The following is a 21,142-nucleotide window of genomic DNA, read 5'->3' on the forward strand; positions in this document are numbered from 1 at the left end:
TTTTAAAATCGATAATGGCTTCTCTCATTCGCTGCTGTGTGGACAAGCAGCGGCGCATTACATTTATTCTTCAGTCTCAGATCATGACATGAAAACATGAGACTTAAAATATCCACTGTGATGTTTCCAAATACCACAGACTAAACCCGACAGCAGTCTCACAGACCAACCCCCCCCCCCCCCCCGCCCTCCAAAAAAAAAAAAAAAAAGGTCCACCTGCCTTCACTGCACTTGCGTCATTTGGGACCACAGCGACTTGTCTGAGTCTGACTCTCTTCATCCAAAGTGATCAAATGGAATAATGTGATTATTAACCATCAGATGACAAGGTAAAACCTCTTAAATCATTCTAAAGTCAGTTTTAAGCAGAAACAAAAATGTTTTAAGCAGAAATGAGGCAAACTCAATGACGCTTTGAAATGACCGATGTGCAGTGAACGCATCAGCTAGCAGCTCATGTAGGCACTCTGATCACTTCATCCATCTTTTATGATGAACTAATGCTGAATTTATGTGGAAATGATTGTTGTACAAAAGCTTCAAATATCTGTCACTGAGATAGATTATGACTGGAATGGGAAATGGACTGCATTTATATAGCACTTTTCCATCTGCATCAGACTGGAGTGCAGTTTTAAGCAGAAATGAGGTGAAAATCCATGAAACACAGTTAATGACGCATGCGCAGTGAAGGCAGGGCAGACCGATTTTTAGGGGGGGACTGTTTGGTCAGCGACACTGGCCAGGAAAACAACAATAACCCGCCTTCTTCTTCTGAGTTAATCAATGGTTTGCAAACCAACACAGTTCATTATCGCCACCAACTGTTCAGATGTGGAGCATTAATGTATTCTGACATATGCTATCAAAAATAACTGAAATGTTCACCAAATAAGAAAAAAAAACTCGGATTTCAGGGAATTTCTGAAAAAAAGAAAAAAAAAAAAACACCCATCACTGATATTTTACAGGCTATGTCAAAACATAAACAAACATCTAGTTTGCATGTTGGCAATTTGAAGTAAATTCATCCCAAACAGATTTGTGTGAAATAACTTGCATCATAACAACTGACAACAAATTCATGGAGAATACTGCTTCCTGTGCTTGTAATACAATATAATAAGATGAAATACTTACTGGGGATAGAAGTTTTTCATATATATGATGGTTACGCCATTTTGGTCCTTCTACTTAAACCAGCCCTACTTGAATTTATTCCTGATGAAACTGTCATACTTTAAATACTCTCCTAGCTGCAGAACAATGCTTCCATCCATGCCTATGTTTCCATGTTTTTAAAATGCTGTGGACTTCATGGTAAAATTTGGAATTACTTCTCTTATTGGTTGTTTTTAGAACGCTGTGGACTTCATGGTAAAATTTGGAATTACTTCTCTTATTGGTTGTTTTTACAACGCTGTGGACCTCACTGTAAAATCTGGACTTACTTTTCTTACTGGTTGTTTTTAGAATGCCGTGGACTTCATGGTAAAATTTGGACTTACTTCTCTTATTGGTTGTTTTTAGAATGCCGTGGACTTCATGGTAAAATTTGGACTTACTTCTCTTATTGGTTGTTTTTAGAATGTCGTGGACTTCATGGTAAAATCTGGAATTACTTCTCTTATGGGTTGTTTTTAGAATGCTGTGGATTTCATGGTAAAATTTGGAATTACTTCTCTTATTGGTTGTTTTTATAACGCCGTGGACTTCATGGTAAAATTTTTAATTACTTCTCTTATTGGTTGTTTTCAGAACGCCGTGGATTTCATGGTAAAATTTGGAATTACTTCTCTTATTGATTGTTTTTAGAACGCCGTGGACTTCATGGTAAAATTTGGAATTACTTCTCTTATTGATTGTTTTTAGAATGCCGTGGACTTCATGGTAAAATTTGGAATTACTTCTCTTATTGGTTGTTTTTAGAATGCCGTGGACTTCATGGTAAAATCTGGAATTACTTCTCTTATTGGTTGTTTTTACAATGCCGTGGACTTCATGGTAAAACTGGAATTACTTCTCTTATTGATTGTTTATAGAACGTCGTGGACTTCATGGTAAAACTGGAATTACTTCTCTTATTGATTGTTTATAGAACGCCGTGGACTTCATGGTAAAATTTGGAATTACTTCTCTTATTGATTGTTTTTAGAACGCCGTGGACTTCATGGTAAAATTTGGAATTACTTCTCTTATTGATTGTTTTTAGAATGCCGTGGACTTCATGGTAAAATTTGGAATTACTTCTCTTATTGGTTGTTTTTAGAATGCCGTGGACTTCATGGTAAAATTTGGAATTTCTTCTCTTATTGGTTGTTGCCGGGAAGATCAGTGGCTCTCAATAAATTGGATTGTGTGTTACATTTATTTTTCAATCATGGATGTTTGGGATGAAGATGTGAAGACTTCATATCCACTATGGCAGAGGTCTTCAACTCATTCCAGAAAGGGCAGAGAGGGTGCAGGTTTTCTTTTGCAACCTCCCACTCCACCAGGTGAATTCACTGATTAACATTTGGCTGTTTCTGGAAAGAATTGAAGACCTCTGCACTATGGCGTCTCATGCGAGATGCTTCTACTTTATTTCAGCAAATAATCTGACCTGGACCACTCCAAAGAAGAAGAAGAAAAAAAAGAAGAACATTTTGCCACAAATGGGAAAAAAAAAAAAAAAAGATCTTCCAGAAGACATCACTGGGTCCTGGAAAAAAGTGTGAAGAGTGTGGGAAGTTCTGTCTTTCTTGTGTGCACACACACAAGCTAATAAATATATATATGTGTGATGTAAAATGCTTGTTGTGTGTCTACATGAGATGATGTTCAGACTCTTATCAGCTCTGATAATCACACAGCACATAAGGAGGACACACTGTTGAGGAGGACACAGCCAAATATAAAGAGAAATTAAAGTGAACCAGACAGATAATTTGAAAGTGTATGAATGAATTCATTTTTTCAGAACTGAAAACAAAGAAAAATGGGCAGAAGCCAAGCAATCTATTTTACATATTTGTTTTTTTGTTGTTGTTGTTGTTTGTTTTTTTTGGGGGTTTTTTTTGTTATTTTTTTGTTGTTTTTTTTGTGGGGAGACAGCTCTCTGTCTGGCCCGTTTGATCATCCTGTCACATATATACATACACAAGGTCTGTTAGAAAAGTATCTGACCTTTTTATTTTTTGCAAAAACCTGATGGATTTGAATCACGTGTGCTTGCATGAGCCAACCTTGAACCTTCCTGCGCATGCGTGAATTTTTTCACGCCTGTCGATTGCGTCATTTGCTGGTAAGCAGCCTTTGTGTGAGGACGGGTGTTGTCTCTTGTCGGATTTTCATTTCAAGGAAAATGGCGGAACGACTGGAGCAGCGCGACTGCATCAAATTTTGCCAGAAACTGGGCGACAGCCAGGTGGAAACCATTCGGAAGATTCAAACGGCTTTCGCTGACGATGCTATGGGCATCACACAGATTAAGGAGTGGTACAGCCGGTTTAAAGACGTCCGCACAATGGTGGAGAGCGAGCCACGCTCCGGGCGGCCATCAACATGCTGAAATGACCAGATCATTCCAAAGTTAACGCTGTGGTGATGCGGGACCGTCGTGTGACTATCCTAGAAATTGCGGAAGAGGTGGACATCAGCACTTTTTCAAGACATTCCACTGTGAAAGAAGATTTGGCCATGAAAAGAGTGGCGGCGAAATTCTTTCCTGAAGCTTCTGACGGCGGAGCAAAAGCGCCTCCGTGATGAAATCTCACAGGACATGCTGTGACATGCCCACCTCTTCCACAATTTCTCGGAGAGTCACATGACTGAAAAGCCACCGAAAGCCGTCTGAATCTTCCGAATGGTGTAAGAGGTGGACATCATTTTTCGGAGTCCAGCATGTCAGTAAAATAAAAATGCTGCATATATTTTGGTGTGGCTGTGTGGAGATGTAAAGATTTAACCAAAATAACTACATATTTATTGGTGCTCCGTGTGAGCACCATTTAGTAAATAAATTATTAATAAATTTATTCCAATAAATTTATTAATATCGTTACATTCTTCTGGTGCCCCGGTGTGAGCCCATCGCGGTTTATACTGCACCAATAAACACTACATTCTTCTGGTGCCTCTGTGTGAGGTTTAACCCATATTCACTACATGTTTATAAACTAATATAATATCAAATGACAACCATCTATTTTAGCCATTATATAACACAAATAATGATTTTTTTTTCATTATTTCTATGGATTGAATATTTAATTTGGTGAAGTTGAATGGAACATTTCATCTTTCACATCATACCATTGAACTCAAACATTCATTATTTGTATATTATTTATATACTAGCTTTCATAACGCATGATATTTGGGCTACTCTCAGTGATTTTTCAATAAAAAATTGGAGAGTGAAGAGTGGAAGCGCACTCTTTCTCAAAACAAAAGAAGCAATAAGAATATAGTTAAAGTACAGGACTGATAAGCAGAATAACGCACAACATTCATTTTACTGGAATTAAACAAGCCCTTGCATTCATTTGATTTTGTTGAGCTTTAATTTCAGAACTACAGAACAACTACAAAAATTCTGTCAATGTCCAACTACTTCTGGACCTGTCAATATCTTCTGAGACAGTTGCCATTTACTCTCCTGTCTTAACCTCCTCCACTAATTTTGCATAGAATCATTTCTCACATATGAAACAGCTATCAACAGTGACTTGAGCCCTCAGTGGCTGGATTCTTAAAATTTTAATGACTATGGCCATAAAAAATTAACCAGCCCTTCAAGCCAGAGGGAATGAAAGAACAAATGAACAGAGCGAGGGACACATTCTGCAGGTAAAGACTACAGATAACATCTGATGGACTGATACTTCACTCTGAAAGGAGATATTCATTTTCAGAGGGGGCTGATTTGTAAAGGTTATGCATTTATGCTGCTCTTATTCACCAGTTCTACTGTGAAATTAGTTCACTGGCTGGTTAGATTTGACTTGATAAACATCACTTTGAACAGCAAGATTCAGTTATTATACAAAGTTGTATTGGTGTAATTGGTGTCACAAATATAAATTAGTGTGTGCTACTTATTTATATTTCACATTCAATACATATGTATTCAACCTTTACCTCGTAGATATACCCTGAGATCACTTAAAAAGAACATCATTGTTAGGGAAAGCTTTGTTCGACACAAATGGCTCTGGGAAATGTTGTTGGTTGAATAAAATAATTTGTCATGCACAAGAAGCATTTGATGTGACATCCAAGGTGAGATCATTTGATTTAAGATCACTGCAGATGTGGGCAAGGGTTCAAAATGGGAAGCAACAGGATCAATAAAAACTCGAGAGGCCAGTCGTACAGCCTGTAAACTACTTTTGAGTGAAAACTTTGACAGACCAATCTTGATGAGTAATGCCTTCCCTTTGATTGTGCAGCAATAATTGACATTCAGTCTGCTTTATCTACCCCTGATTATTATTGACTGTGCTGTGAACCACCATGATATGAATACAGAGAAATATAATTATGATGAGGCACATATATTTATTGAAATAAATATTGCATAAATACATTTCTGAAACAGTCTACATTTGAGAGAAGCACATATGTTCTCATATTTTACTGTGCATGTTACCATCAAAGAGTGTACATAAGCTCAAATAGAGATGTTACACATGTCACTATGTGGGCAGTGTGTAACCAATAAATAGAATGTGGGCAAGATAAATGAAATCCCAACACTGCTCCACCTCAGTTTTCAAACAAGCTAAAATTAACAGGCTAACTTTGGAATGGAAGTTGGAATAACATCCATTTTTGTGGAATGGACAGCGGTTTTCAGAACGGGTTGATTGGGGCAGGTACAGCAACATATGACTGACATATCACAATGGCGCACAGCTGTCAAAGTGACCACGTCTCTAATTATTCATACCTTTATGAGTTAAAATATCTTAAGCTGGTGAGTTATGAGCCCCCCAACCCCACACACCGTTGCCATAAATGGGAAATTAGCTGCAAACCAAACCTTTGTTACTTGTTTACTTGTTTAAACCAGGCTAAATCTGTTTGTTGCTGCTGTTAAGCTGCCCATTTTTACATGGGCTTCCACTGGGAGTGACTATTTCGAGCCAGCATCAAAGAGCCATTCAAGGAAAAGCAACTTTGGGTACTTCTGCATTGGTTTCATTTTGCAGCATGGGAGGTTGGGGGTCAACATGGATTTACTCAGTCCTTTTGTTGTGAAGTGTAATGAATTTATTATTCACAAAACATTGATCTGTGACTTGGTCTTTCAATGAGTTAAGCTCCCAAGACAGACAGGACAGTCATCGATTGAGCTGGACAAGTTCTGTAAAAGTACTATTACTTCTGCCTGATATTTACATGATCTATTTTTTTTTTAACTAATACAGCTATGAAACATATCTATCAAATTTGCCTTCTATCAAATGTAGAAATGCTTTATACCATATCTGAGACAGACAAAGAAATGCAATGTACTGTGCAGCGCATCTGGAAAGTATAGTTCACTTTTTCCACATTTTGTTATGTTATAGCCTTATTACAAAATGGATGATTTTTTTTCCTCAAAATTCAACACAATATAATAAAACTAAGAAATCGCATGGACACAAGTATTCATAGCCTTTGCCATGAAACTCAAAACTGAGCTCAGGTGCATCCTGTTATCTTTGATTAGTTATCTGTTATCTGATTATCTTTGAGATGTTTCTAAATCTTAATTGGAGTCCACCTGGGGGTAAATTCATTTGATCAGGCATGATTTGGAAAGGCACACACCTGTCTACATGTAAGGTCCCACAGTTGACAGTGCATGTCAGAGCACAAACCAAGCATGAAGTCAAAGGAATTGTCTGTAGACCTCTGGCACAGGATTGTCTAGATGCACAAATCTGGGGAAGGGCACAGAAACATTTCTGCTGTTTTGGAAGTCCCAATGGGCACAGTGGCCTCCATCATCAGTCAATGGAAGAAGTTCAGATCCGCCAGGAATTTTCCTAGAGCTGGCCGCCCGTCTAAACTTAACGATAGGGGGAGAAGGGCCTTAGTCAGGGAGTTGACCAAGAACCTCCCTGACTAACCTCACTCTGTCAGTACTACAGCATTCCTCTGTGGAGAGAGAACCTTCCAGAAGGACAACCATCTCTGAAGCAATCCACCAATTAGGCATGTATGGTTGAGTGGTCAGACAGAAGCCACTCCTTAGTAAAAGGCCTATGGAAGCATGCTTGGAGGTTCTCAAAAGCCACCTGAAAATGCATGAGAAACAAAATTATCTGGTCTGATGAGACCAGAGAGATTCAACTCTTTGGCATGAATGCCAGGCATCATGTTTGGGGAAAACTAGGCACCATCTTTCCAGTGAAGCACAGATGCTGTAGGAATGTTTTTCAGCAGCAGACTAGTCAGGATTGAGAGAAAGATGAATGCAGCAATGTACAGACACATCCTGGATGAAAACCTACTCCAGAGGGCTCTTGACTTCAGACTAGGGTGACAGTTCATCTTTCAGCAGGACAATGACCCTAAGCACACAGCCAAGATATCAAAGGTGTGGCTTCACGACAACTCTGTGAATGTCCTTTAGTGGCCCAGCCAGAGCCCAGACCTGAATCTGATTGAACATCTCTGGTGAGATCTGAAAATGGCTGTGCAGCGATGCTTCCCATCCAACCTGATGGAGCTTGAGAGGTGTTGCAGGGGAATGGGTAAAATTGCCCAACGATAGGTGCACCAAGCTTGTGGCATCATATTCAAGAAGACTTGAGACTGTAATTACTGGGTAAAGGTGCATCAACAAAGTATTGAGCAAAGCGTGTGAATACTTTTTTTTCAGATGCTTCTTTGTTTTCACTCAGGATGGCCACAGCAAATCCATTGGCAAAATTTTTGCATGCTGTCATTATGGGGCGCTGTGAGTAGACTTTTGAGGGGGAAAAAAATGACTCCATTTTGGAATAAGGCAGTCACATAAAATGTGGAAAAAGTGAAGTGCTGTGAATACTTTCCAGACACATAGTATATCCACTACATTTTCAAGATACTGAAATTTTACTGGAAAAGTCAATACTAATCAGCAGTTTCAAAGTTTACCTGCAATACTGTAAACTGTGCATAGTGCAACTTTTGTCTATTGAATCACAAGCTGCACAGCTTCAGGACTGAGTGATATACAGAAGGATTTCCTTCAAAAGAAGGCACATGGGACACTCCATACTATACTGGAATTGTTTTCTTGTGTGAAATTAACTGTGTCTGCCATGCCACCATAAAAGTGTGAATGATGATGCAACAGACAGAAGTTGCACAGACACAGAAGCCTATAACTTCAGGCTTTTTTCAAACTTTTGGTGTTTATTTTATTATGATGGAAAACACTAATCATATCATTCATTCATTTTCTGAACCTGCTTCATTCCATTATGTGACAGGGCTTCCTGGCAGAAATTGGGTGAAAGGTGAGGTACACCCAAGATAAGCCACCAGTGTGATGCTGTGCCAACACATGGAGACAGACAGAAACTCATTCACATTCTCACTCACACCTACAATCAGAGTGCACAATTGACCCTGCCAACATCTTTGGAAGGATGAGGAAGTCGGGGCACCCAGAGGGAATTCATAGGGAGAACATGCCAACTCCACATAGAAAGAACTCATTGTGTTCTGGGACATTCTCACTATGAGGCATCAGTGCTAACCATGAAGCCAGGGTGCTGCGTTCATCCTGTCAATTAATTTTTTCTGTGAGGACTGGCGTCGCAGACCGAACGGTCTGCACCTAAAAATCGGTCCACCTTTTGCATCTGCGCATGTGTCATTTCAGACCACAGCAGCACGTCTGAGATGAAGTCTCTTCACCCAAAGCAATCAAATGGATTAATGAGATTATCAAATGGATTAATGGGATCTCCGTGTGCTCCTGCTTTCACTAATCACTGTGCGTAATGGCGCAGGGCACACTGAGTATGTACTAATATCATGTACTATTTGGAGCACCCAGGGGGCTATTCAAATGGGCCAACTAGTAACATATCACTCCTGAAAACAATCTTTGGCTTTTCACGTGAGGTAAATCTGCCCTACGATTGGATTTTGGAAAACCATGTGACGGTGAACCAATTCCGAATGGACACTCACATTGCACACGTCATCACATAGCTTCTATGAAGAGTACAAAGATGGCCAATGGCTGGCTCGAAAGTCCACGGAATTAACTTTTCAGCAATAAAAAGTAAGTTTCTATCTCATATCATTCAAAAGTTATGTATAATTTAGTAAAGCTTGGTCTTAGCCATCGTAGATGATGGCGTCGGCCCCAAAGGTTAATAATGATGCTCACACAGCCATATTCTTTTTCTTTTAATCCCAACAGTTTCACATTTTCTGTTCCATAACAGTGGTTGCCACATTTAAAACACCTACAACCTCAAAGTAGCACGTAAAGGCACCTTGACACTTGCACAAATTTGATCCCTACACTGTCGCACAATTCTTCATGCCAATTTGTCCCGCTTTGTCCCCCTTGATGCCGCACTATATAAAATAATAATTTCGTAACCAATGATGCATTTGCTCTCAGAACCTGGCTGATGAAACCATCATTCCCAGAATCACAGAGAAGTTATCTATAGCTGCAGGTTGTCTCATGCACGTCGTGCCGTGGACGCATTTGGAATCTTGTCTCAAGGGTAATTATTCATAATATATATTGTAAGTAATTAGCAAAACAGTTGCATTTTCATACTTTATGAGTTAAATATGTAGATGTCCTGCGTGCAGTGACACGTATTGACACGCGGTGACATGCAGTGTTTTCAAACAGGTTTTGCAATGTTCATGAATAGTTCATGCAAATGGCACAAAATTAATGTCATGACAGACATTTTGAACATTTCAGATTTTCTTTGCATTTTCCTCACTGGCACACCAGACTGCGACAAGATCAAATTTGTGTAAGTGTCAAGGTGCCTTAACACTTGAAATTAATCTACAGGCACAAACATGGTGCTTTCTCACCCCCACTGATGACTGAGCATTCTATGTGGTAACTCCTAGAGGAACTGTCTGAGCAAGACACCATCAGTCTCAAGCTAATGATCATCCAACTTCACAACCCTCGTTTAGCTTTATGTGCCACATCCAGCTAACAGTGAGATTACAGCGCTCAACATTAGACTCTCCAAATCCCTCTGGGTGTTTCTCACAGGCCTGCTGTGTTTCCCCTCTCACCTGCTGCTGTTTCGAGCTATGGCTATATTCTGCCCAGACTCCCTTGACCAAAGATGGTCATGCATTACTCCAAAGATCAATTGATTGATTGGCCCTGTCTGAGATGCCGTAACTAAATCAGCTGCTCCTGATGATTCAGCACCAGCCAGGGAGCCCAGCCTGCTGTCACCAATCACAGATCACCAGCAGCACAGACAGGTATGGACAGTCTCCTGTCACTTGAACCTAATTTATTGCCAGCTACTACATTGATCGATCTTGTGCTGTGGTTCAAGCTTCCTATAAAAATTTGTGTGTTGGGAAGGGGAGATTCAGGGGTCTGAAAGAAGGATTAAGAGGTAACATGAATGCAACTGGATATTTACAATACTTAAGTAAATATTGAACAACAGAACTCACAATTTAAAGCCTGGTACAACTTGGTGGAATGTCAACTATAAACAAGAGCAAAGCAAACCATGACATATGCATGCCAATGCTTGTATCTTATGTTGGTGTATGGGTTTACAGTAGATGTGATAATACCAAAAGGCTGGTGTTTCAAAGACGATACATAGTCTATCTGTATTTGGTATGCAGCCTCAACAAATGGTTTCACTCACATGAGCCATTCTTTTGTCATTGCCCATGAGCATAATGGATGAAGCCCCTTTTAAAAGGACCATTCCTCTGGCCTACTCCAATACACCACCAAGAGATGGTTTCAATCAGATGTAACGTTCTTTAGAGGCCCTTCACACATAGTGCGAATTTGGTCGATTTGCACATAAAGTGCGCATGAAGCAGGAATCATGTGCAATACATGTAAAATCATACCTGCCTCCAACGCCTCATACACCTGTTGCTACAACTATTTCTGCACACAGAGTGTGCCCTGTGCGAGCCCATCAATCCCTCTCATGGCCAAATTCCAGGTGAAATGCACGAACATCCAACACTGCTTGCATGGCACTTAGAAAATGTGTGGCAATTTGCACTATTAACACGACAACAGTCAGCAGACAATTATTTTCATGCTGCCTGGCAGTGAAATTTGTCTAAGTGCCCCATGAGTGTGGCTTTGGTTTGTGTGCTAAACTGACAGGAGGTGTGGCTGCCTGAGATCTGTGGTTCTGGACATCCCAGCTGGACAACACGTACTGTGTTTGGACAGACACTGCCCACTGTAACACGTGTGTCTGCTTGTTGTCCTTACGTGGACATAAAAAAACAAAAAAACAAAAAACATATCGCTGTGGGGATGGGCTGCAGCAAACAAGCACATGCACGTTATGCACACTGACTGGCTACCCCAAGGTTGAAACGGATCGTCAGATCATAACACGCAGCAGGCTATATGACTATCACATCACCCCCATGAGCTCTGTTCCACATGACGCGGTGTCTGCTGCGGCGCTCCCTCCAAAAGACACGTGTGTCGGGGCAGAACATGTGCTAGTCGGCTGTATCCCCCCTACCAGCAGATGTGGACATAAGAGTGAACTGCTTCTCATTCATGTGATTTCATGAGTGTACACTATGTCTGTGACCATGGGTCATCAACAGAGGAACAAACGGATCATATTTGTATTGCTCGCTTGATAAATGCGGTGTTTTAATATGGTGTGTGGGTTTATTTAATTTTAAATACATCAGTCTCCTTTCTCATATCAGGCAGGTTCCCGCAGCTTTCACAGGACAGCGACCATTGCTCAGTGGTAAGGTTTCTGACTGGCAATCAGAGCTTTTGGAAGGCGCGGGTTCGAGTCCTGTGGGTGGCACGTTATTTTATTTTTCAGCAGCTACTCAATGTGTAACCACATCTCGCTGCTGCTGTGAAAAGCTGCTGTGCTCACACGTGCACAAAACCATTGCAGCATATATTTTTTTATTTCTTATTTATGTTTTCTTCACAGCAGTGTGTTTCCACGTGCATGAACCATCGTACCGGCATTGTGCACGCCTGCCCGTCGGCACGATGTTTCATGGTTCGGTCACACGAGCTGTTTTGCCGTGAGCTGCCCTGAGTTGTACTTTATTCGCACTGTGTGTGAAGGGGCCCTTAGTTATTGTGCAGAATCAAAAATCAAGATAGCACCCATGGAAGCTATAGCCACTGAAGGATGACTCCCATTTAGAAATGAACTGTCCCCTGGCTTACCCCAGTTCACCACCAAAAAAATGCTTTAAATTTTGTTTTTTGAGCAGAAACAAAAATCAAGGTGACTTCTGTAGTAGCCCTACTGGATAACTGATGGCAGCTACTTTCAAAAGGAACCTCTCTATCTAGACATAAACAGTAAGGTGGCAGGTCCAAGCACACATGGCTGTTAAAGGCAATGACAGGCAACAATCTATCCATCCATCCATTCATTTTCTTCCACTTTATTCGGAGTTGGGTTGTGGGGGCAGCAGCTCAAGCAAAGCTGCCCAGACCTCCTGATCCACACACACCTCCCGCAGTTCCTTCAGGGGAACCCCGAGGCGTTCCCAAGCCAGCTGAGAGACGTAGTCCCTCTATCGTGTCCTGGGTCTTCCCCGGGGCCTCCTCCCAATGGGACGTGCCCGGAACACCTCTCCAGCAAGGCTTCCAGGAGGCATCTGGAAAAGATGCCCGAGCCACCTCAGCTGGCTCCTTTTGACATGGAAGCGCAGCGGCTCGATTCCGAGCTCCTCCCGAGTGACCAAGCTCCTCACCCTATCTCTAAGGGAGCACCCAGCCACCCTGCGGAGGAACCTCAACTCGGCCGCTTGTACTCGCGATCTCGTTCTTTCGGTCATGAGCCAAATCTCATGACCATAGGTGAGGATCGGAACGTAGATCGATCGGTAAATCGAGAGCTTTGCCCCCCTACTCAGCTCTCTCTTCACCACGACGGTCCGATACAGTGACCGCATCACTGCAGATGCTGCACTGATCCATCTGTCGATCTCATGCTTCATCTGTCCCTCGCTCGTGAACAAGACCCCGAGATACTTAAACTCCTCCACTTGAAGCAACGACACTCCACCGACCTGAAGACGGAAAGGCACCTTTTTCCGGTCAAGAACCATGGCCTCAGATTTGGAGGTGCTGTTTTTCATCCGGGACACTTCACACTCGGCTGTAAACCGCCCCAGTGGAGGCAACAATCTGACTGGTGCAATTCATTTCATGTCGAAAAGCCAAACATGATTAACTGAATAAAAAGAATCCCTTTACGTACTGTGCCCAACTTTTCTCTCAGATTATGTACAGCACAGTAGAGTTGGACACAGCCCAAACACACCTGTGCTGTGCAATTTGCAAAAAAAAAAAAAATAACTGTCAATGAGTCCAGTGTCACTGAGTGCTCCAAAAATTTGCTATAGTAACACTTCATCAACAAACATGCCAATCGTGCTTTGCCATTTATGTGAACATAAACATAGTATCTAGAATTTGAGTCAAGATGACACAAGCTAATATTTAAAGTGAATCTGGTCACATTTCAAAGAGATTACTCAATGAGCAACATAGAAGCTCAAACCAACAAGCAAATTGTACATATTATGAAGTCTGAGGGAAAGTACTTCCTTTGTATACAAAAACTACAATTCTTAACAGTTCTCAACATGTACTGACTAACATGTGCCTAACACGTTTCACATTTTCTTTCACAGTTGTGCTGAAAAACTTACTCAGATGCATTTAATATTTAAAGCAAAAGTCAGAAAACAACTTGTTCACAGTGATTCTTTCTGTTACGCAGTCATTCATTCACTGGCAGTCAATATGCCTCAACACTTTCCGTTAGCAAGCTTGGCAGTATCTAAATACGGCTCACAATCAGTCACTTCAGTTCAGTGTACACTGTGCGTCAATGGAGCCGTGTCCTGATACTTGCCAGCATTTATTATTTATCCTATTTACCATCAGTAGGTGACAAGCACATTTGTCTAAAGACACCTTGCAATCTTTATTTATCCATTACTGAGTGTAGAATACAGTGCTCACTGCATCATTATTATCCATGGGAATGGATGCCAGGTGGAGTACAGTATAGGCCTGTATGTCCTTGGTTTTGCTCAAAACATTTTACATGATGCAGCAGAGAATAATGACATCAAAATATTAGTAAACAACAAGTAAAAATTCAACATACAACCCCAATTCCAATGAAGACAGAATACAATGACTTGCAAATCCTCTTCAACCTATATTCAACTGAATACACCACAAACACAAAATATTTAATGTTCAAACTAATAACCTTTATTAGTTTGAACCTTAGTTTGAATCTTATGATTATATTTTGGACTGTAGATGATGGAATCCCTAAATTCCTTGCAATTGAACATTGAGAAACATTGTTCTTAAACTGTTGGACTATTTTTCATGTAGTTGTTCACAAAGTGGTGATCCTTGCCCCATCTTTGGTTGTGAACAGCTGAGCCTTTTGGGGATGCTCCTTTTATACCCAATCATGACACTCACCTGTTTCCAATTAGATGTACTTTGAACATTCCTCAACTTTCCCAGTCTTTTGTTGCCCTGTCCCAGCTTTTTTGAAACATGTTGCAGGCATCCATTTCAAAATGAGCAAATATTTGCACAAAAACAAAAAAGTCTAAGTTTGAACATTAAATATCTTGTCTTCGTGGTGTATTCAATTGAATATAGGTTGATGATTTGCAAATCATTGTATTCTGTTTTTATTTATTTACACAATGTAAATAAATAAATATTACACAATGTCCCAACTTCATTGGAATTAGGGTTGTACATCAAAAATTGAAATGTATAACCAAAAGTTCTATGAAAGCATTTATTCAATCTGCTGACACCTGCAATATCCCCTCTTCCCCTCCAAACACATGTGGTGTGATGTAAGTGTTTAAGGTGCCAACACACACATGCAGAGCAGATCAGCTGCAGTACCCGAAACGTTTCAGCTGCATAAACACAAATTCATTTCCATAGTGTTCTGTAAAAGTGTGGTCATGTTAATTGGTGATGTAGAGTTTAATCAACATGAAACAACAGGAAAACATCAGAAACAAATCAAGTAACATTTTACAGCACTAACACCAAGTCAGTGGCTCTCAACCCGGTCCTCAAGTACCACAAAACACACACATCTTCCATCTGTCCCTGCTTTGCCACAGGCTGATTAGCTCCTTCATGTGTCTGTTAGGACTTGACTGTCTGCACACCTGAATGAACCATTTGCTTGTGGCAGTGCAGGGACAGATGGAAGATGTATAGGTTCAGCGGTACTTGAAAACAGAGTTGAGCACCAGTAGCTTAACTATTACTGATGTTGGAGGCCCAACAGTAAACTATTCCCATTAATGTTATGTTATGCTGTACAAAGGACAATTCAGAACAGCCTGACCTAGAAAAAGTAGGATGTGGTTCTCTATCTTTTGTATTTTGGAAAACTAACATTTCTTGAGATTCTGAAGTTTTGACTCACTGGGTGCAATGTTGAAAAATGTCACCATGTGCTTCCCAGCATCCCTCGTGCAAGTCAGGGGAAGCCCCAACCTGATATATGATATCGCTATAGTTGCCATTATAGACTGTATGGGTTGCTTCCATAAGAAGTTCAAGGCCAACTGATTTTTTTTTTCCCTTCAGGGGAACTTTTTTCTTTTCTTGACAATGCAAATTTTGATCATACTGACAGTTGTTTTATGAATCCTCTACTTAAAGGCTAAGAAGAAAATTATAGTGGTGCCAAAGAAAAAAAAAATTGACTTAAATATTTAAAAATCCAAGGTACACTTTTAATTAATTAAGCAAATCATAACTGACAAATTTAGCAATTACAAAAATAATTAATAGTCACTGAAATATGTACATCATCACTGTGGAGCTTTTGTAATTCTGGCACAACAATTTTGGAATGATTAAAGATGTACCCCACAACCAACATTTTAGCTTTAGAGAATCTTCCAAAATCCATTTTGTCCACAGTACCTGAACTAAAACCTGTACAAATTATTTAACTTATTTCTTTATTTGCCATAAATGATTTTGAAGAATCATGTCTGTATTTCTTAATGACTGAAGTATAAATGAAGTCCAAGACATATTCATCAACTTGGTGACTTGACAAGTATCCATCCCATGTCTAAAGAAAACTGAATTTTAAGTGAAGATTTCTAGTTTAAAAGAAAATTGTTATAGTTTCTCATTGAAGGAAGGCACAAAGGGAGGCACTACGTGTACAGCTGGCAGCAATTCCTAAACGTACAGAGGAAGAATCACAAAATTTTGTTAGTGTCCAAATACTAATACAACCCCTGGCAAAAATTATGGAATCACCGGCCTCGGAGGATGTTCATTCAGTTGTTTAATTTTATAGAAAAAAAGCAGATCACAGACATGACACAAAACTAGTCATTTCAAATGGCAACTTTCTGGCTTTAAGAAACACTATAAGAAATCAAGAAAAAAATATTATGGCAGTCAGTAACGGTTACTTTTTTAGACCAAGCAGAGGAAAAAAATATGGAATCACTCAACTCTGAGGAAAAAATTATGGAATCACCCTGTAAATTTTCATCCTCAAAACTAACACCTGCATCAAATCAGATCTGCTCGTTGACATTGACCCTGTTGTTGTGTGGGCCGCTGAAGAGGAGGTACTGCTGGCCCACCACCACCAGAGGGCACCCTGCCGGAGTGCGGGCTCCAGGCACCAGAGGGCGCTGCCGCCTCACAGGAGCAGCCAGAGTGACAGCTGCCGCTCATCATCTTTGACAGCTGTCACCATTCGTCGGATCAGTGTCGGTATATCAGCCAGACGACATCTCCACCTCTTTGCCGAGATATCGTTCGACCCAGAAGGTAACATATCCAGCCAACGAATTATTCTTTGACTAGAAAATACTTTTTGCCTTTGTACAGAGAGAAGAACAGCAGGAGATTGCTACACGGATAAGTACTTACATTCCTACAGTGTTTTTCCTGACTAGAGATGGAGGTGGTGTTTCACCCCACGTGTTGCTGGGTGCAGACGCACCCACATCTGACTGTTTCTGTTCCTCGCCAGCAGTACCGGATCCGACAAGCGGAGGCAGTGGCCACCTGGAGTTCGGGACTTGGCGGCTCCAGTATTCCCGGGGTTCGGTGGCGGAGGAAATCGTGTGGTTCCGGTTCGGCTTGGACGGATGTCTCCTACCTTCGAGCCTGCCCACACGACACCGTTGTGATTGACTTATCGCTACAATTATTATTATTGGTTGTGATTGTTGTGCTTGTTTCACAACAGTAAAGTGTTGATATTTGACTTCCTCCATTGTCCGTTCATTTACGCCCCCTGTTGTGGGTCCGTGTTCCTACACTTTCACAACACCTGTGCCATGACATTGACCCTACGTGTCTTTTTGCAAGGAATGTTTTTGCAGTTTTTGCTCTATGGCAAGATGCATTATCATCTTGAAAAATGATTTCATCATCCCCAAACATCCTTTCAATTGTCCAAAATATCAACGTAAACTTGTGCATTTATTGATGATGTAATGACAGCCATCTCCCCAGTGCCTTTACCTGACATGCAGCCCCATATCATCAATGACTGTGGAAATTTACATGTTCTCTTCAGGCAGTCATCTTTATAAATCTCAATGGAACGGCACCAAACAAAAGTTCCAGCATCATCACCTTGCCCAATGCAGATTCGAGATTCATCACTGAATATGACTTTCATCCAGTCATCCACAGTCCACGATTGCTTTTCCTTAGCCCATTGTAACCTTGTTTTTTTTCTGTTTAGGTGTTAATGATGGCTTTCGTTTAGCTTTTCTGTATGTAAATCCCATTTCCTTTAGGCGGTTTCTTACAGTTCGGTCACAGACGTTGACTCCAGTTTCCTCCCATTCGTTCCTCATTTGTTTTGTTGTGCATTTTTCGATTTTTGAGACATATTGCTTTAAGTTTTCTGTCTTGATGCTTTGATGTCTTCCTTGGTCTACCAGTATGTTTGCCGTTAACAACCTTCTCATGTTGTTTGTATTTGGTCCAGAGTTTAGACACAGCTGACTGTGAACAACCAACATCTTTTGCAACATTGCATGATGATTTACTCTCTTTTAAGAGTTTGATAATCCTCTCCTTTGTTTCAATTGACATATCTCGTGTTGGAGCCATGATTCATGTCAGTCCACTTGGTGCAACAGCTCTCCAAGGTGTGTTCACTCCTTTTTAGATGCAGACTAACGAGCAGATCTGATATGATGCAGGTGTTAGTTTTGGGGATGAAAATTTACAGGGTGATTCCATAATTTATTCCTCAGAATTGAGTGATTCCATATTTTTTTCCTCTGCTTGGTCTAAAAAGTAACCATTACTGACTGCCACAATCTTTATTCTTGATTTCTTATAGTGTTTCTTAAAGCCAGAAAGTTGCCATTTGAAATTACTTTAGTTTTGTGTCATGTCTGTGATCTGCTTTTTTTCTACAAAATTAAACAACTGAATGAACATCCTCCAAGGCCGGTGATTCCATAATTTTTGCCAGGGGTTGTAGACCTGACTGTACCTTATGAATGCCACCATGCTTCCGTCTCTCTCTCTCTCTCTCTCTCTCTCTCTCTCTCTCTCTCTCTCTCTCTCTCAACATATTAATAACATGGTTTAGGTGCATGTTGGCAACATTGTGCTACATAAGAATAGTTGCTTATAGATGTCATTTCAGGGTGTATATATATATATATATATATATATATATATATATATATAGTAAGACCCTTCGGCTGCTCCCTTGTTTGCACTCGGGGTCGCCACAGCAAATCCAAAGTGGATCTGCATGTTGAATTGGCACAGGTTTATATATAAACACACACACACACACACACACAAGGCTCATCCCAAGTAGTATTAGACCTTATTTTATCCCACGGAAACAAATGCAGCATGGAAACTGTCAGTTGGTGGAGAGATGAAGGGAACCTTCTTGCGCATGCATGCATGAATTTTTTCTAGTCTGCAACACGTCACACACATGCATAAAGCCAAAAAGTGCAGACATGTACTGTGTCTCTCTCGTAGTTTCGTTACCGAAGGACTTGATGCCATCCATAAGCCGAAACGATAAAGTAATTGACAGAATGCAAACTTTGTTCTTTTTTTTTTTTATGACAGCAAAAAAAAAACAGGCTTCATTATATTAAAATGTCTAAAATTATGCATTTTAAATTCTGAGTCAAAATAAATATTTGCAACAGGTCATGCTTCTGTGTGAAGTCTGATTTTGTTTTTTTGTTTTGTGCATGTGGATCAGTTTAGGATGGTGAACAGTTCACACTGGAATCTGATGTTGGCTACACAAACAAAACAAAACCTGAAGTATAAACCTGCTGTTAAACGACAAAAGCTGCAGAGCTTTAGTCTATGGTGTGGGAGCAGAAATAAGGTGAAACAAAATCTGACTGCTGAATTAAACAAAAGGATTGGGATATGGATGACATTTTGTTAAGATAGAACCAATCCTTCATAAAATGCAACAATCTCGACCGGTATGAGGATGTCCCTGGGATTTTCCAGCATCTCCAATGTGAACCAGGTGTTATAGTCATTCTGAAAAATGTTGGGTCACCTTTTATATCCAACGGCAATGTTCAGTGCTGTTCCTGAAAATGTGTTTTCCCACAATGAACGTGTAAAGAAAGAATGGCGGGGCTTGTGAGGTCGAGTGGTTATTTCTTCTGTTAACAAGATGGAGATACAGCCCTTTACAAATTCTCACTTCTCTGCCTCAAGACAGGAACAGCACTGGCAGTGCTTTTGATCACTACTTTCCTCTTAGAAGTTTTCATTTTAAGGCCATGCAATGCTTCAAAAACCAATACTGAAGACCAAATAAAAATCTGAAGACTTGGAAGAGAACATTTTATCTACAGTAAGTCTTTTACTGACAACAAACAGTATCAGTTCACGTTATTACAACCCGTGTGGCTTCTTCCTCAAGAGAAATAAACATCCATGACAGGCTGAAATTTTAAATGTGCAGAGGTCAGCCTTTTCAGCACCACGGACAGCGCACTTTCAGGTGCTTACCCCTAATCATGGAGAGCGCTGTTCAAAATGCTTTTAGTAAACAGGAGGCACATGCAATTTGTCAGCTTTCAACCAAAGCACTAAGATGTTCATCTCACACTGCCCCATCAGTGAAGGGCTTCGACCTAAATCCCATCCATGTTGGTACGACTGATACAGCAAGATGCAAGAATACCAACGGTAAGGAATAGATTATTTCAAAGTCACAAAAAACTTCAGGATGACTGAGTGATGCTTGGATTTGTCTTTACATTCCTAGTGTATGAAAATTGGGCACTTTAAGCCAACACAGTCTATGAGAAGTTTTCCTCTTCCATCTGAAGGTAAGGAGAGCAATTAATCTCTATCCAACCATTATAGACATGCACATGTCTACAACAAGAAATCCATTCTCAACTAGGGTGAGTAAAGAACGTGAAAAGCAATTAGCTGCCTCTACCTACACAGCATGTCTGAATTCTTGGTGTTGAAGTCAGAATATGTGCGTGCATGCACGTGTGTGTGTGTGTGTATGTGTCCAATTAGCTCATTATTATTAATTAATCAAAGGAAACTCACATTATTCATGTACTCGCTCAGCAAGTCCTGCAGGGCTTGTCGAACGGCGTTGCACTCAGCCACGATGCGTTCACGACGGTCATCACGTGTACATGAAGAGTCAGCCATTAGCGCCGCACCACTGATGATGCTCTCCAAACGTTCCTCCAGAGATGGACGGAATCGGGCCTCACTGAATGTCAAAGGGTCCAGAATGATCTTGTTCTGTCAGGAAGGAAAGACAAGTAGAAATGTCAATGATCCACAATGGAATATGACTGTGAATAAAAATGAGAAAAACTAAAAAAGGAAACCAATGAATACAACCAGATGGCTATGGAT

The 21,142-nt window shown here is 40.5% G+C and overlaps 1 protein-coding gene across 1 annotated transcript in view; it reads right to left on the bottom strand.

Moving 5' to 3' along the window:
- Positions 1–21,142, bottom strand: part of ctnna2 (catenin (cadherin-associated protein), alpha 2) — a 1,141,281-nt gene that overhangs the window by 908,598 nt on the left and 211,541 nt on the right. The window contains exon 7 of the mRNA XM_034187601.1: positions 20,822–21,025. Within this exon, the coding sequence (XP_034043492.1) occupies positions 20,822–21,025 (204 nt within the window). The remainder of the gene's footprint in view (positions 1–20,821; positions 21,026–21,142) is intronic.

The sequence above is a fragment of the Thalassophryne amazonica genome, chromosome 15 (genome assembly GCF_902500255.1).
Source record: "Thalassophryne amazonica chromosome 15, fThaAma1.1, whole genome shotgun sequence".
In the NCBI taxonomy this organism is placed as follows: domain Eukaryota; kingdom Metazoa; phylum Chordata; class Actinopteri; order Batrachoidiformes; family Batrachoididae; genus Thalassophryne; species Thalassophryne amazonica.